This window comes from Haliaeetus leucocephalus, unplaced genomic scaffold, assembly GCF_000737465.1.
Source record: "Haliaeetus leucocephalus isolate CR32 unplaced genomic scaffold, Haliaeetus_leucocephalus-4.0 Scaffold536, whole genome shotgun sequence".
NCBI classification, from domain to species: Eukaryota; Metazoa; Chordata; class Aves; order Accipitriformes; family Accipitridae; genus Haliaeetus; species Haliaeetus leucocephalus.
In genome coordinates this window covers 3,625,569-3,643,799 of record NW_010972972.1, presented here as the reverse complement: position 1 = coordinate 3,643,799, position 18,231 = coordinate 3,625,569, and the positions used below count along the sequence as shown (strand labels likewise).

The following is an 18,231-nucleotide window of genomic DNA, read 5'->3' as shown; positions in this document are numbered from 1 at the left end:
TCCTCACTGAAATGTTTTTTTGGCTGTCATCATGGTGACAGAAATGATGGAAAATCTGTTTCAGAGAGAAAGCTTTGAGAATATTTCTGCGAAGCAATCAGATCTTGTGTTTCTCCAAAACTCTGTTTTACAGCCAGATCCCTTGTTTGAAACATTTACCCTCAGTCTTTATCCACTGTGAGCTATGCTGTGAAGTACAGATGCAGCAGTTCACAGATCAAAAATTTTAGATTTTCATGTAGCAGGGACTAATCCCCTGATTGCTTTGGCAATTAAAATCATGGCCTTCAGCCAGCACTGTAACTACTGCATGGGCTGGAAGCCATGGAGGTGGATGATACATGGAAAAACATATCACATCTGGCCATACAGAAATCTACAGAAGATAATCTAGCCTGGAAGTAATGGCAAGAAAACCTCAGGAATAGGTCATTGTTTGAGAGACAGAACAAACTCCTCCATTGAGCTGAGGTAAAGGAAGGTATTCGGACAGGGTTGCAACCTGTTGATTCAAAGTCAGTTAGGCGTCAGGGAACTGATGTTTCAGATCACCGAGTTGAACGGGAGCTATGTATTTTTGCTAGGACGTAAACCCAGCATTTTCCTTAGTTCTTTGTAGCATCTCCCTGTCTGAAGGGCGTCATTTTGACCTGGATTGGGTATTTGACCATCTGAGCAGCGCAGTTTCAGAATAGCCTCTAGGGCAGTGAGGAAAAAATTACTTGCTGCTTTTAAGATGAAGTTCATTAATTTTGGAGGGGATTATACGGCAGTATTGCTGAGATAATATATGATGACTAAATGACCCAAAAGATTGCTTCGAGTCCTACATTCCAATACCTGTGTTTAATTCATGCCGAGATAGGACTGATCTTTGCAGGACCATGAAACAAGAACCTCGAAGAGGAGCGGCAGGTACCTGTTGCACATCTGAATGCTACAGGAGAAGCCACAGCAGTGGCGGCCGTTTATTCTCATTACACAATATAAACCCATCAGTTGTATCTTAGCACTTTGTCAAAAGCTTGCAGAGGGATCTGGCAGTGTAAGTATCAATATCATCTCCCTGGCATCCATGGCTTTCTGGAAGTTGTCTTCACCTGCCATGAGATCTGTCAGCCTTGTGCCCTCGTTAGTGCCCTGTTCAATGTGTCATCTGGGGTATGGGCACATGTCACCCGTCACTGGCATCTGCTGTTGAAGGTTACTGCTCCTCTAATTATTTTGCCTGCCGAATGGCAAGTTCTTTAATGTTTGCTGGCATTTGCTTGACCACCAGGAATACAATTGAGCTCTTTAAGTGATATGGTAGATGTGTCTTTTTCAGAAGAGGTATGATAGAAGGTTTAGTGGATCTTAATTGGCTTTTGTCAAACACAAGAGGCTCTTATCCATTCCTAGGTTCACAACGAGTATTTTTCAGGGTGCCTGTCCATTAGTCTGTGTGACAGGCCAAAAGCCAGTGAAGGGTGTCAGGCTGGATAATGTGATTTTAAATGAGGCAGAATTTTCTCTCTTGGCTAGTTCCATATGTATTGGATGGGACTTATCAGCAGCGTACGCTGACAGTCGCTCACGGTGTTCAATGCTGAGGTCTGATGGCTGGTCTGATTAACCAGTTAGAGTAATAATAACTTGTATGTACTTTGGCTCTCAAGCCAGCTCTGATGAGTTGATAGAGCACAACTTTATTTTGCATTCCAGCTTAGACAAAGAGCTTGCACACCCAAAGAAGTTAAAGTGGGATGGCAAAGTTACCACTTATCATCCTGCTCCAGGGCAATGGCATGTGCATGTGTTCTTATCATAGAGCACTTCTCTGCTTATCCCTCTTTCACGGAGGCTAAGCAATCTCAATTGCCTTGCATTTCCTAAGACGTTCTGCAGGCTAACAGAGTTTGCAGTCTGTCAAAGCCCTAAATTCCCATTTGCACATGCTCCTCACACAGCAACTGCTCCAATCCCTTCCTGACTTTAGCTGATTGTCTCGGATTCAAATCTAATTATGGAGAGGAGCCCTGCTCTCCCACAGACAAGTGTCTTTGGATGGATGACTTCTGCGGAGAGGGAAAGAAACATCACGGTTTCTTTGCAGCAGATTGTAGAGGTTAGATTGGACCTTTCTGTGTTTCCTTTCTGATAATGGCACAGTTCCAGTGCTGGGAGCTGGCTCCTGCAAATGGGCACAGAAACGGGTAATTCACATGTCATGCATGTAAAGCCAAAGGCCTTGGCTTGCTTTGGCAGAAGGCTCCTCTCATGTTTCCATAGGAACATAAGGGAATTAAAGATTTTCAGCATACAGCTTGAAGTTCAATCTCACAGTTACTGAGAGAAAACATCTGCTGCCACTACCCAGGTAGCATTGCAGATCCAAACTTTCAGCTCTGAGGTATGAAATACATACGTTATGAAATCACGCTGGCTCCTCTTCGGTAGTCGGAGATCCCATAAGAAACAAGGGCTTGTAGCACCACGTGCATCACACCAGTGAGTTGTGCTGATAGAAAGCTGTGATGCGATGACATTTGCTTGAAATGTCAGGACCTTGTAGTGCGAAGAGGTGCCAGCAGAACGTTACGCTGCAAATAGCTACTGGGACACGGTGGGTTTGTTCTAGAAGACGAACTGCTAAAAGTGATTGCATTGCACATGTAGCTCTACTTAGGAAAAAAAGGGGGAAAAACTCTTTTAAGTAAAAAATAGGTGCTAAAGGAATCCAAATTTGGAGCTTTCTTGTCTGGCTGGATGCTGAATGACTGAGTGATAAAATGGCAGATGAAAATCAATGTCAATAAGTACAGAGGAATTCATGGGGGAAGGAGTAAACCTAACTACCCATATGCAATGACAAGCTGTAAAATAGCTCACAGGAAAAAGATTTCGGAATTCCTGTGAAAAGTTTTCTGCAAAGATCAGCTTTGTGCTCAGCAGAGGTCAAGGAGGGAGCTAGAAGATAGGAATGGATTAGGAAAGGCCCAGAGAGAACAGAAAACAATGATCTGGCATCAAAAAGACCACACTACTTCATGCTGTGGCTAAAAAATTGTGGAAAACATTAGCACAGGATGTCTGCAAGGAAAAAACTAAGTGTTCAGAGAGGTTTCCAGACAAATTGATGGTGGCATCTAAGCACAGGTCCAGGTGCAAGATCTTCAGAAAGTGCCCCGAATGCCTATGACTAGAATCTGGAGTGTTAGCAGGGAAAGACCACTCTGTCACTGCCCCCTTCCTACGTGTCTTTTCTGGCCACAGTAAGAGACAAGATATTTTGTTCAGTCAGCCTCTGGTATTCCCTGAAATGGCCCTTACGTTATTATTTGACAATAAAAATGTTAACAGATTGTGGAGGGTTGAGTTTCTTCTTTTAATTCTGTCGAACTCATGAACACTTAGTGAACAACTGAGATTTTGTTTACACATTCAGCAGGACACAGTGAAGGAAGCAATCTGTCCCCAAATTAATTACTTCATTTTGCATTGTTTTTGTGGTGCTAAATGAATGAGATGCCCCGTCCCCCTCCACGTCCCTTCTGAAACCTTCTTCCTATTGTGTCAGACTTGTCACTGCAATCTCTCTTAATTGCAGGCTCCTTGGTAATTTCTCTGCCACAACATTTTCCCGAGGAGACCCACTGGTGAGTACTCAGATGAAAAAAAATGCTCTGACAAGCTGGAGTTTTAATTTTTCTTTAGATTGCTTGTACAAGAGGATCATTATTAGCAGATGATAATTAGAAAGTGGTAACACTTTAATTTGCAACGATATATTGAAATTCATTAGCATCTGAAAGCTTTGCTGTGCTCTGTGGCAAATGAATTGGAAGCATCAGGCCTGTTCCTAATAACTATGATAAATACCCTGACCAAACAACTGCCACCACTGTTGCATCTGTTGATCTACCTGTCTTCTGTTTGTATAGCTTACCTTTATCAGGGAAGCCAAAGACAGGGGAAGGGTGAAATTCCTGGGGTAGGTTTTATCCCTCCTGATATCTTGTCTAAGCTGATCATCTAAAGGGTGTTCTCTCTCCTTCAATGGAGAGAGACAAGAACCTCTATCCAGAAACTACTTCAGAAATGTATTGATAGGACAAGGGATAACGGTTTTGAACTGAAAGAGGGTAGATTCAGATTGGATATAAGGAAGAATTTTTTTTGACAAGAGTGTTGAGACACTGGCACAGGTTGCCCAGAGAAGTTGTGGCTGCCCCATCCCTGGCAGTGTTCAAGGCCAGGTTGGACGGGGCTTTGAGCAACCTGGTCTAGTGGAAGGTGTCCCTGCCCATGGCAGGGGGGGTGGGACTAGACGATCTTTAAGGTCCCTTCCAACCCTAATTATCCTGTGATGCTATGATTCTATGAAATTATCCACTCCGAAGTAATGGGAGGTGAGGTTGGGACTGGAAGAATGATCAAAACTGTGGGGAAAAGGCTGCTGCTGAGAAAATGGAGAACCATTCTGAATGGTGTTTGCTGGGGTGGGACCTCATCCTTCAGGCTATCATCTCCAGGAGCAGATCAGCACTCCCAGAACGTGCATAAGAAAGACTAGTTGACACCTCACAACTGACCCTCCAGTCTTTATGAATTGCTGTTTTTCATCTGGCAGGAGTGTATTCCCTCCATATTTTCCAGCAAGCTGTAAATACCAGCTAATTAAAACTTCATGAAAGTGGAGACAAGACCTTCTTTCCTTACAATCTTTGAACAAGTGCACACAAATCCTACTTTGCATGAAGCAATTATCTTTAGACAAAAAAAAAAAAAGCTTTGGCCTTAAAAAGTAGAGTCCCATGAAGAGTGGTGATTTTTGAAGAACTGAACTTTCCAAATCCTTCCCTGGCCAGCTGATATCTCTAAAGCTACAGAATCGTTTCCTAATTTCCTCTGACCCTTCACTTATAAGTGTTTATTCCCCTGCCAAGACAGGGAAGCAGAAGGTAACCTGATGACTACTGGTTACTTGTTCAATAAATCATCTTTATTTTGACCTATTATGAAACACAATCACATGAAGGAATAGCATTTGCTGGATTTTTCTGCTACCATGAACCACCGTGAAGGTATAAACAATGCTGACATTGCATTGTCAGTGTGATTTTTCATTGTTAATCATTTATTGAGGTGAATGGGAAGTGAGGCACACCTGCCAAAGCTATTGTCTCAGCAGACTTTGCAAACTCAGGCTAGAAGCAGATCAGGGAACACAGTTTACAAACTTTCCCTTGGTAGTGTGGGCTTTCTGGATTATTATTTTCTTGTTGCCATTTTGCTTTGTGTCATTTCCTCTTTCACCCTCAATTTACTTCTACTTTGTGAAATTTCAGAGCTGTGAGGAATGAATGCATGCATTTTGCCTTTATATGTTTGAGGTGGAAGAACAGCCTCCTGAGAGCTTGAATTGCCAACAAGAAGGATTTCAGTGCTCAAAGCTTTGAACTCTAGAGCTCTGTTTCCCACAGCAAAGCAGAAACATAATTCGTCTAAACCTTGCAACATCCACCCATGTAGGGAAATGAATAATATTCCTCTTATCTTGTACAAAGGAGAACAGAGGTCCAACAAAAGTTGTGGGTTGGTTTTTTGGTGTTTTGTTTTGTTTTGTTTTGTTTTTTTTCACTGGTTGAACATCAAAGTGATGTAGAAAATTGGATTACAGATTTCTGGATTCCCTGATCTCATGACTCATCTGCTGGACTGTCTGAATCTCTCTGCCCAAGTCACTTTTAATTTTCTTTTCACTCAGCCCTCTCATTTCAGTGAGACAATTCCTACACTGCAACCTGACCACAGGTAGCTGTTCCATTTCTCTATCTGTGCCCCTGGCAATACTTTATCCCAATATAATGGTCACCTCATGGGAGTCTGGAGTGCTTGGAAACCATGCTGGGCCCTTTGAATATTACAAGGGTAGCAGTTTGGCTTTCAGTGCTTTTTGGCAAAAACCAGGTCTCCCAAGGTATATCTTTCTGCATTCTGCCAAGAAACAACTAGCTGACATGTAACAAAAAAAAATTTAAAAAAATCACAACTAGAGCTGACACAAAAGGTCACTAAATCAGTTTGGGTTTCTTGGTTTCATTAACAATAATGTCATCTCTTTGTCAAGAAAAATAACTTCCTGAGAAGGCTAGCCAGGAAGAGAAACAACAGCTCAGCTGTCTTCATCTTGCCTGCTCTTTGTGAAACAACTTGTTAAAGGATGCCCAGGTTTTGCTGAGGGCCTGCTTTACGAACAGGTTGGGATAGGCTTGGAAATTGCTGTGGTGAGGAAGGAGGGAGCTACCACTCCCAGATGGAAGGAAAAAGGAAACCTGCAGCACATTGATGCCGAAGCCAAGAACATATAAATAACTCCTCACAATCCTAACAACTGGGCAAGAAGACATAAAACAGGTAAAAATGCCACATTTCGAAAAGCATTCCTGCATGGGTGTCCTTCTTGCCCCTCTTCACAAACACTGCAGAAGTTGTGTATACCAACAGGATCTTCCACCTCATCTCTACAGCCTCTGTGTGTTTTTTTTCCAAGAAGCTGTGGACAGCTGGGAGGAGCGACATCCTCCATATGCAGAGCTTGTTACCTTGAGACTGCCAGACTGAAGTCTTGGCTACACACAGGACTGCATATGTTTGGCTAAACCTGTTTTGAACAATTTAGTTCACAGTCATGAAGGCTGTGTGATGCTTTCATTCTGATTTGACTGTGCTTTTATCACATTTAAGTAAGCTAATCAGGAACCAGGTGAAGTCACACTGAATTAGACCATTCCCATATTGAACCCACTATAGCATGTAAGCTGGATGCCATAATATATAATGTCAATGTATAAACCTCAATTTACATATCACTGAGCTGTGTGCTGGTTTTGTTGCTATTTTATACCTATAGCAATGCTTATAGAGCTTTTTATTTTTTTTAATGCCAGGAAAGCCTCAGTGAACTGAACGTAAGTAAATCCAGTCCAGATTGTGCAGGACCAAACCCTGTTATTTGGTAAGGAGGAGCAGTGGCTAAGTGGGTATAAAATTGATGGGTGGATTTATTCTATTGCCCTTTAGACATGTGCCCATCACTACACCCCTCTGGTTTGGCACTTCTCCCAGCCACCTCACTAAGAAGAACCAGGACTGGCTGAGGGTAAGACATACCCACTTATTTCCAGAGGCAAGCTCTTAGGATGTGTTTGTGGGTTGACTGGGGAAGGCTTGCAAAATCAGAGGGCATTTTCTGAACTGGAAAGGAGAGCAGTCTCCAGCATGACTAAACAAGTCCCTTTAAAAAAGCCTGTGGAGAAGAAGCAGTCTCACCCCTGGGATTCGTAAGGGTAGCATCAGTGCCTTTGCCTCCATCTCCGCAGCGAGTATCATCGAACGGGAGGCACTGATCCCCAGTTCCAGCCAAGACCTCCGAATTCTTCACAATGTCTTTCACTGATGTGGTTGACTTGATTTTATAGATACGTCGGCTGTTGGTGTCGGAGAGGTAGATGGAGCCGGTGATTGGATCTGTGGTCAAGTAATACTTATGAGCTGGGCTGTGGCTGAAAAACAAGGGTACGACGTTATTATTTTTTTGGATTATTTGCTTCTTTAAGTCAACAGGAAATGCAAGCACTTTAGAGAATAAAAATGCACAGGGCAGACAGACTGGGAAAGTGAAGCAGTGCTGTATTTGACAGTGTTAGGATACGGTGTGTTACAGCACAGGATCCTGAGCTACATCTATTACCAAGAGCTGTGCCTGGGGTGCTCTCTGGCATGGAGGGCAGCTACCAAAGGAAAGGGCTCGCTGGCCTGAGCCAAAATCATGCCAGGAACTACTACAGGTTGAGTCCCAGTGCCTGAGTTTGCTTAATTTACTTAATATAGACTTAGTTCTGTAACTGGTGTTAGTGCAGTGCCAGAAAGTGAAGGGAAAGCATAGTATACTAGGGGCAGAAAACAACAACAACAAAATTTAAAAAATCTGCCCTCCCAAGAAAGACCCCGATGCAAAACCCCCACAGCAGACTCCCAAGTGTAAAGCACTTGAAGATATACTCTCCAAGACCACTGCATCAATGCTGATCTGGTGATCTTGCTGACTCCAGCAAAGACTCTAGAGTCCTGCCCTGCTCTCATGGAGATTAGGGGAAGTCCTGCCACTGAATTCAGCCGGACCTCAATGAAGAGAGAAACAAAATGGTCCTCGGAGTGCCACATTTTGCCCTAAGTAAAACACGAACTAGGAGGAGGGCTGAGGAACCTGAACATCAGTCCCCTGTTAAACCCCACTCACTCACTGCTTCCATGAAAATGAGAAAGGGTGGCTGAGAAAACGGGGTGAGCGGATGGAAGGATAATGTTTTTAGCTCCATGACTACAACACTAAATGAGCCCAAGAGTGAAGAAATGAACAAACTAGCGTCCACTTTATGGAAAGCATTCAATGGGACTGGCCAGAAAAAACAACCGGATGAGTTTAGACACAATTTAAAAAATTGTCTTTCAAGGATTCTGTCTATAGTTTAATATAGATACTAAACTTATTAACTTCTTTTATTAAGTGTTTGCTACTAGTGTGTATTGAGCTGCATCTGTTCTAAGCCTGAAACCAACAGATTAAACTTGTAACACCCGCTGCCTGAACACAGGTCTCCTTCCTTCTAAGAAAGGCTAAGTAGTAATTAGAACCAGTATGAAAAAGTCTCTACTTTTCTCCAGATATTCAAGCTGTCCAAACTCATCACGTCCCAAGAATTCATATTAAATGTATAGGCCATAGTTCACAATTTTGCACTTAGTGGAATTGTTCCAGGAGAAAGTGGTTAGAAACCTGAGTGTCGATCACAGTTGACTCTATCCCTCATAATAAGAAATTTCCTCTCTCCTTCAACCTTTATGTTAGGAAAATTAACCCTTCTTCAGACCCATAAAAACTACTGAATTATTCTCGGCTTTAAAAAGCCATAAGTTGATTCTTCATTCAAATTACTTAATACTTTGGGGGGAAAAAAAAAAAAGCCTTTCTGATTTATTCTGGAATATCCCTTGTGATTTATCCTATTAAAGTCCGAACAGATTTCATCTCCACAAATGACACTGATTCTTGCTAAATAAAATGCTCTGACCTTCAAGACAGCTCCCGCCTGACAGTTCAGTCTCCATCTGTATTCCTTTCCAATGACAGCAGGCTGGTAGGGTATTATTTCATTTACCTGCATGTCACTCACACTAAGCAAGTGGCTTCAGCCCTGGTGGAAGAAGTTACCTGTGGGAATCCATCATCCATTTTGATCAGGGTCTTGCATTTTCCACTGACTGTCCTAACAAAGCCCAGCTGAATGTCAGTCAGCTTTTGAGCTGTTCATAATCTCTATTTTGCATAGGAGGTGGACAAGAGGAGGACATTTTTAATGGCACTTTGCAATTCTTTAGCATCTTTGCCTGGAAAGCACAGATAGCTTTCACTGAGTCTTACAGCAGGCCATTTGCAGATGGGCAAAGGCAAATGTCTTTCCCAAAGATGGAGAAAAATGATAGCAGAACTAGAGGTTCCTGCTCCCCTCTCCCAGTACTATCACTGTAATTTATTTTTGGATTTCATAGCCTCGCTCTGGTGGATTTTATTATTGATTACAACCTTCAGTGGAAGAGAGAGTTCTTAAACTATTTTCTAATCCCATCTCCTGTGTAGAATGGACACTGAAACAAATCCTGGTTACTTTTAACCATGGATCAGGGAACCAGGTAAAAGCAAAACATTCATCCAGCAGGAAAGCTGAATGGTATTCCCCACCTAAATTTACTGACTGAGTCAAAAACTGTCATATTAATGTAATACTTTGAGTAGCTGCTGGTTACCCAATTTTAGTTTTATTAATGAAGTCCTGAATATAGATGCCGCAAAAAAGTAGAGATGAGTTCAAAGTTCACAATCATTAAAAAATTAGCTCTGACTGGTTAAAATTTTAATCCTCTGCATAGCTGGATGCCACAGAGGCACACGCACCTTTACTAGCAAATGTGTTTTGGAAGAGGTAGAGGTAGAAACTTGCGTTGGTCAAACTACCCATGGGACGGTAATAACCCTGGGTCACTTAAAATTTTGGGTCACTTGGGTCTGGATTTCACATGGTGAGCTGATAGTGAAGCTCTCCTAAGACACACAGTTACTTTTCTAAATCTAATGTATTAATGGTATGGGCAGCCCGAATACAAATGATATTTTTTCTGCTGCATGGCCTTGCATGAGCGATAGGAAGTGCTGGTTCATTTTTATCGGCTAGACTTCTTAAGCATGGTCTCTTCTTTATCATGCTCTCCTATGCCCTGCTCCATGCATAGGGCTTTTGTGGGTGGAAGGCTCCCTGGGATGGCTTAGGCAATGGAGTATTTAACCTGGGACGCTCTGGAGCAGGGAAGGAAAAATACAAACTGTTAAAAATGGTCAAGCTGGAATTTATCTCCCTTGCCAACAGTCTTCACCACTGTACCGGGAAGGTGTCACGCTCTGCCCTTGCACGAATTGCATAGTGTTATACACTGGAGCTTTTGTTTAACACTTTGAGATCCTTCAGGATGAGAGATGCTAAATAAACATACATTAGTAATGTAAAAGTTCCCAAACTGCTTCTCTTCATCTGTGATAATGCATGAGCACTAGAGCCGGGAACAGTGGGGCTTTGCTTTTTATTTAAAGCCACAATCAATAGGCAAATCCAAGTGGCAAATTGGACTGAACTGAACAACAACTGAAATAAATCTGCCGGGGGCGAAGCAGAGATGTTTTTTTTTTCCCTTTCATCCTCTCTCATTGCTTAGATAACACACCAAAACAAAAGACAGGACTTTTTACTATTCAGAAGACTTAATCAATTACAGTATTTGTAGTCTTAGAATATTTATCCCCCATACTGACACTGCTACCACAAGAAAAGGGTGGTGAGTGAAGAGCCGATTTCCCATTCAGATCGTTCCTTTTGCTATTAAGGTTTTTTAGAAGAAACCCCGAGCACTGCATTGATATTTTAAGCCCCTGAGGCAACAAACCAAAGTTGCAGGGATGGGGTGGGCTGGTCCCTAGCCAAGAACAGACACTTTAGTGGGTATTAGTGGGCATGATGGTGTAGTCACTGGGAATAAGGACAGTTTCATAAGCAGAAGTTCTGCAGGCCAAAGTGAAATGGAGGTGATACTGCTTCCTTGTATGCTTGTGACACAGTGATGCGCTGGGAAAGCACAGAAAAATCTTCCAAGTTCACAGTGATCCCAGTTGTTTGGGGTTGCATATAGGCTGTCCCATACAACTGCCCTGTCCCTTCCCTTTTTTTCATTTTCATTATTTGGACAGGATAGTGCCAGCACCTTTTGGGGATCTCTGCAGATATGTTGAAAGATTCAAACTCCATTTTAAAGTGCTTATGCTTTATGTGACTTCTTACACACAGGCATGAGGAAGGAAAGGGATAAAAAGTTGGGTGAATAGGCACTCATGTGGCTTGCTTCTGTAGTACTGTAATAGATGCACAGGCTTTAAGCAGAGGTTGGTATTATCCCCTTGGGTCCAGAGCCCATGTTTTGGAGGAGTCTGAGGAAGGAACCTCCTGCTCCAGAGTGGGAAGCCAGTCCCTACGGAATAAAGATGAGAAAAGGGAGACGGTCCCTGGTTTCAGCAGGTTACCTATAACGTGTCAGCACAGCAGACTGCACCTTGTCCTTGCGTTCTGTTCAAAGCCGGGGGATTCATCTCACCAAGCTTTAAATGGTTACGAGGTGGCTGCTTACAACTGAACTGGCTGCCTTACCTCCCTTTATAGGCAGTGGAGAGAAATAGCTTCTCCTGGGGTATGATTTGTCTGACTTATTTTCAACATTTATCTTACAAGATGAACTGCATCTTAGTTTCTCAAATGCAAGGGCATCTACCACCTCCTCTAAAGGACAACTCCTGTTAACGCTGACAGTATGGCTCTGGCTCCCACTGTGGTCAACAGACAGGAGCAGTCACAACACCGAAGTTAGTTACCCATAACAGCTGATCCGAATAAACCCCTGGGGCTTCTCTGGATCTGATGTCTCTGTTTAAGGACATGAAACCACCTCCGCAAAACTTTCTGTGCTAACTGCCCTCTTCCCCTCTGAGCCTTGCCGGCCACATGCGTTTGCTGGTGACTAAAGAACTACCGAATTCCTGCAGCCAAGTGTTTTTTGTTCGGCGGGGCTGTGTTTCCATGGCTCCATGCTAAGCACCCTGCAGCTCACAAACAGAGGATTTTATTATAGCTTGTGTGAGGTACTGGTCTTTTTTTTCCCTGGGTGACATTCAATAGATTAATACATAAGGAGGCCACACAGTGCAGCGAGCTGAATTTACACTTGGTCTTTTAGTGTTTTCAGTTTGTGTGTGATGCCTAAAGCTCTTCTAGTGTCACAGGCTGCATAATAAAACTTCGTAGCAATGCCATAAGCCAACCCAGGCACTGCAAAGGACTTCTGATGCGATCCTAGGGCAGTTTTCTGAGATACCTCTCTTTGCCACTAGTTGTAGATTTGCCTCTTTAAGGTATGAATGGAAACAAGAAAGGAACAATATATTTCAGTGTGGCCACTTTTTGCATATTTGAAATACAGAAACGCCTCGCCACCCCCCATGTTCCTGCAGAGAAAAGATAATGATAATTAACTGTGAATTATTATTGCTGTGCTTGGAAAAAGTCATTAGCTTCTATAAGCCCATCGAGACAGGTCCATACACAGACACGCTGGAGTAAGTTCCTGTTAATCTATTACTGAATGACAGATGGGCGTAAACTTGGAAGGCATCACAATTTGGTGACGCTTTTTGGCTTAGCTAACATCCCCCATGTTGACACGCAGGCATTTTGGCTGTTGCAGAGTTAGACCTTGGCTACACTACGCTGTGCTGTAGAGCCGAGCCTCGTAGTTGGTAGCTCCAGAACCTCTGGAGATCAAGCTCACCACAGGCTACGTGGTGGGGAGGAATCCTTCCCCCTGAAATAAGGAAGCTTTTGCATATGGATTGCAGCTTTTCCAAACCTCTAAGATTCAGTCCTGTGGATCTCACCCTTTGCAACTGTCGCCTGTCAGCAGTGTCAAGCTTAGGACCTTCTGGAGCTCAAAGCACTGGAGCTTTAGCTAAGACTACACCCACTCATTTCCCTATGGCTCAGAAACGAAGAAGCTTCCTAACAAGAAGTATTATGGCAAATGACACAGAACAGATGCTAACTCACATGGATGACTCCCTTAATGTAGTCACAGACGGGAATATTTCATCTAAAGCTCCTCACCTCCTTCCTCCCTCACTGGTCCCCTTTGGACTGCACTGAAACAGGCATGTCTTGGCTTTCTTTCATTTTGTTTCTTAGTTTTTAGGAATTGCCTAAAGGCTGAAGCCCTGCCAACTTCGTAAGGCTCTGGTGGCATCTGCAGCATTTGTGGCCAGTCACTCAGTTATTGCCTTCATATATAAAACCTCTTCTTGTAACAGGTATTCAGCTGCTGCCCTTCACTGTCAAAGCAGGTGCACCTTAGTGGCTGTGTATTTCTAGGGCATTAAGGATACAACCGGGCTGTTCCAAAGAGAAATGAGTTTTTCTATTGCCTTCAAATGATGTGAAAGAGGAGCTGGGGGGCTGGAACTCAGCCTGATGAAGACAGTCAGTGCAGAGGTCTTGTGTACCAACCTCCCAGCCCTGCTAATAGATGCTTTGGGCCAGTCCATTATGCCGTGGAAGCTCAGCCCTTCATTAATGTTCTGGCAATAAAACAAAAAAACCATTTCTACTCCATTGCATTTCCAGGCATGCAGATAAACCGAACATTTGTGGTTTTGCACAGCCTCTATGAAGTCAAAAAACCAGTAAATAAAAAGCACGTAGCAAGAAAAATCCCCAATCCCAAATGCAAAAAGAAAACCAAACAAAAAAAAAATCCCAACTCCACAGTCTACGCTTCTAATTTAGAAAGCAACCGGGGAGAAGGAGAGGAAACTTGTCAGAGCCAGAGAAGTCCTTGCAAACACAGACAGTGACAGGAGGTTGACATCTTCCTGAATGCAACTGATTGGATCAAACCCACTGAAACTCCAGTGAACCCAAATGACAAATATTCTTAGTGACAAAGCTCCAATTTAGGAGTCTCTCTTTCATCTTGTTTTCTTGTCATTACTTTTTCTCCTTTTTATTGCATTTCCCGGCTAAGGTTCTGAGTTGCACTACCTCCTATCTGAGCCTGACATACTTTCACATAATGCGAAGGCTCTCTGTGAAGAGCTCAGACTGACAAAGAATTACAAAAACTTACTTCCCTAAGCGGGTGATGCTGGGGTACATATGGCCTTTCATTACGCCTGTTACACTCCCCAAAACTCAAAAAGAAGACATTTCACCATATGAGAATTATTTTTTCTTCCTAGCTATTCCAGTGACCTGTACCCTGACGCTGTCCCCATTTTACTTTCTTGGTTAATTCCCACCCATTTTTCCTTCTACCCTCCTCCTCTTGTTACCCTGCTTCTCGTGTCTGTACTTCCCCTGTCTACAGCTATAACAGCTCATGCAGAAGTCTGCGCGACTCTGCTCTGTGATTAATGGCTCCCAGTTCTGATGACTGATTGCCTACGCCAGTTTTAATCACGCCAGCTTCATTTGCTATTGAATCATCTGGAAATGGCACTTGTGGCTCACTGTGTAACAACATGCAACAAGACAGGGAGCGGCATAAGAATTCTCCACTGGTTGGCTTACCTATGTCTGAAATCTTTATTTCTGACAGAAGACAGGAAAGCAGGGAATAGAAGAAAGAATGAGGTGTTAGCAGCTCAGTTCGATGCATTATTAGCAGATTGAAAACTTGACAGTAACTGTATCATACAATGCAATAATAAATAAAGACTTAGCTGGAATGACACTGATATATTTTATATTGGATATTACTTGGCAGTGAGCTCACTTACGTACCGCTGCATATCACAAAGGAAGTGTGATCTCACCTGCTTGGAGTTATTCACTTATGCAAGAGATAGGACCAGACAGACTTTATAATTCAGAGCAGTACTGAGCTAAATATATGTAGATGCAGATATCTTTACAGTTTTTTTCACTCTCAGCCAAAGCAATACTTTGTGATTTACAAAGGTAACTTAACAGTTGCACAGTTATGGGTGGCAGTTCATTGCCATAACCTCATGAACTCTAGCCCAGAGGACTGAAATTATGCCGAGCTGGACATTTTTCATGGGTCTAGTTACATTCTCAGCTCCAGTTATCTGCAACCCACAATACATTTGTTTTCCTCTCTGCAACGGAACGCTACACTCAAGACACCCCTCCAAACAAAACCCAAAAGCCAAACAGTGAGGGTGTTAATCTCCAAGGAGATGCTGATTTGAGAAGACACAAGCAAACTCCATTTAGTCCAAAAGCAATGGCTTTTCCCCATAGCTTTTAGTCAGCCGGCATCCGAACCCACTTACTTTATAGCACACCAGAGTGAAGAAATGTTTATTAGATCCAGTAACCTAAGTGTTTGCACAGATGAAGCAGCAATCGTTCCAGCAGATTTAACTCTGGAGTAAATTTAACTCTGTGGCTCTACACAAAAGCCAGCAAGGCCACTCTGTCAAGGCTTCCAATTTTCTCCTTTCCAATGAGGAAACACTCTGCAAAACCTCCGCTGTGTCTGGTATTTCCACTGACAATGAAACAGGGATCAGGTTTTCAAAATTGTACTTCTGGGAATGAGATATTAATCCCACTCAGTTGCAATGGGATTTGGGCCCCAAATCACCTAGGCTCTTCTGGAAATCTCACCTTTGGTCGTTAAAATAACTTTCTGGCACTGGAAGAATATTAAATTCTTTAACGTGGACCAGGTCTGAAGATTTATCCCAGCTTCCCACCTTACAAACATGAGAGATATTATGTTCTCATATATCATGTAACAGAATAGCAAGAATCAGGTTCTTGCTTATTTACTCAAAAGGTACCCCAGCCCTCTGAGATGTGACTGCAAATATCTCATTGTGGGCTTCCTAATTGAATGACTCCTCCTGATTTCTTTGTTGCCCTGTGAGCATACCAAGACAGCTAATCTGTAAGTGCCAGCCTTGTGATGGCTGTCTGGATTTTTTTTCTCATACACCATGATATATGACGATGGTTCTGCGTGCCAAATAAGACCTTCATCAAGGTCTAATGACTGTGGTGTGTTTGTAAATGAGGGACTAATGGGATCTTGCACCAATTTTCCTGCAGATCAGCTCTTTCATTTTTACCTGTGGCCTTGTGGAGCAAATGGAAATAAAAAGCAATGCTGTATGGGACCCTGCTGCTCTAGGAAGCTGTCTAGTAAGCTTCCACATGGCAGTCCTTGCAGAAATAGAGCCTTACTTTTGTCCTCAGCAGCCAGGACATTAAGTCTGAGTAGAGCAGGAAGTTTCTTACTTTCTGGAAGATTCTCATTTTCAGGCCAGATCTGGAGAGTTAAATGGAAATGTGAACCTTCCTACCACGCTAACCTCATATTGACCTCTTAGGACCTTAGGTCAGGCCATTCAAGCAGAGAAGACTCATTCAGAAACACTCATTTCACTCTACTGACTTTCCTGGAGTGAGTCTTGTCTGGCCACGCAGAGGCCAGAATCAGGCCCTGGTGCTTTGAAATGGGTAACTGTATTCATTGTGGAAATTTTAGATAGGAAATATATCCCCAGTGAGGTCAATTTGAAATTTTGATTCAGTCACAATCTATTTAATTTTCTCAGAACTTGTGACAAATCTATACTTTTCCCTCTCCTTCCTTGTTTTTAAGGGACGTTCCTTCCCCATCCTACCTATTTCTCCTAATATTTTTTTTCCCTTTGTTATTTCGGGTTAAAAGGAAATACTTCACTTACTTTCATCCATCTGTATGTTCACCCTGACACTGCTATTCAGTTGGGAACTGATGGGAGCTGATACATTTGTCCCCCAAAAAACAATTAGAAAAAGCCAGTCTGTGACTACCTAGAATGATCATCCTGTCTTAATTATGAATGATCATCTGTCCTGATTAACCTCTACATATTATCATCGGTGCTCTGTCCTTCCAAGTTTAGGTTATCTCAGAGGCTGACTGTTAATTTTAAGAATTCCCATTGGTCTCTAACAACATGAAAAGGCAGACGTCAACACAGTTTGATCTAGCAGCACAGAAATGTGTCAATATTGTTGGTGTGTGATTCAATTCTGGATGAACTTGTTAGGCCTGTGTTTCTCTGGTGTAAATCAAAGTCAGCACAGTTGCAGAAGAGGCAAATCTGGACAGCTTTTTTTCTGTTTTGCTGTGGTTTTTTAAAGAATTTTGCTCATTTCCCTTTTGGGTACATAAGATTTCTGCAGAACTTAAAGGCATAATTATAATGGCCACATTCAGCACAGTGTACCTCAGCTCCAGTATGTTGGTGACATTGCCAGAGGGAAAGATCCTTCGGATGTAGTTGAAATCTCCAACATAAAGACTTCCATCAGACCCACATGTTAGGGCAACAGGAGCCAGGAGTTTGTTCCCATCTGCAAGACCATTGCAGCTTGGACAAGAAATGCTACGTCTGCGGCCGTTGCCCATAATGCTTCCGATTACAGGCGGCTGCTGGGAAATAAACTGGTTTTCCCCGTTTCCTTTGTGCAAGATGCCTAGAGAAAGAAAACAGTAATAAGGACATTAAAGAGAGACAGGGAAACTGAGACCAAAGGGAGCACAAACTGGCAATGCTGGATGCCAGCTGGAGTATTTGTCAAGTAGCAAGGAGGTTTATCATCTTTCATAGTATTGTTTTGTGATGGTTTCAAATGACGAGCCCCTTATCTGAAGTATTTTTTATAGACCCATTACATTTCCTGCAGAACAAAAGTATGTAGGGAGAACAAGGCTGTCTTTACCTTTGAATGAAATACACTTTTTAGCATCTCATGAATGTTCACCTGCCCTTTCTGTCCCTCCTTGCCCTGTAATTTGCAGCCTACCAGGTAAAAAAAGAAATGACATAGAGCATGGAGAAATAAGGGACAGGAAGACCATGGCACATTCTCTAGAGAAATGTTTCATCTGCAAAGCTTTAGAGGAGCTCTGCTTATGTTCCCTGTAAGTGTAGCGTTTTCAGCAGTGATGTGGGCTGAATTAGAGGATACCACTTCTATCATCCAGAGGGACACAGTGCTTCCATCTTTTGGATGTGTTCTG

The 18,231-nt window shown here is 42.7% G+C and overlaps 1 protein-coding gene across 1 annotated transcript in view; it reads right to left on the bottom strand.

Moving 5' to 3' along the window:
• The window catches only part of TENM4 (teneurin transmembrane protein 4), a 348,544-nt gene that overhangs the window by 47,908 nt on the left and 282,405 nt on the right, over positions 1-18,231 (bottom strand). The window contains exons 20-22 of the mRNA XM_010576571.1: positions 17,435-17,684; positions 14,757-14,777; positions 7,315-7,547 (exon numbers count right to left, since the gene is read on the bottom strand). Coding sequence (XP_010574873.1) covers positions 7,315-7,547; positions 14,757-14,777; positions 17,435-17,684 — 504 coding nt within the window. The remainder of the gene's footprint in view (positions 1-7,314; positions 7,548-14,756; positions 14,778-17,434; positions 17,685-18,231) is intronic.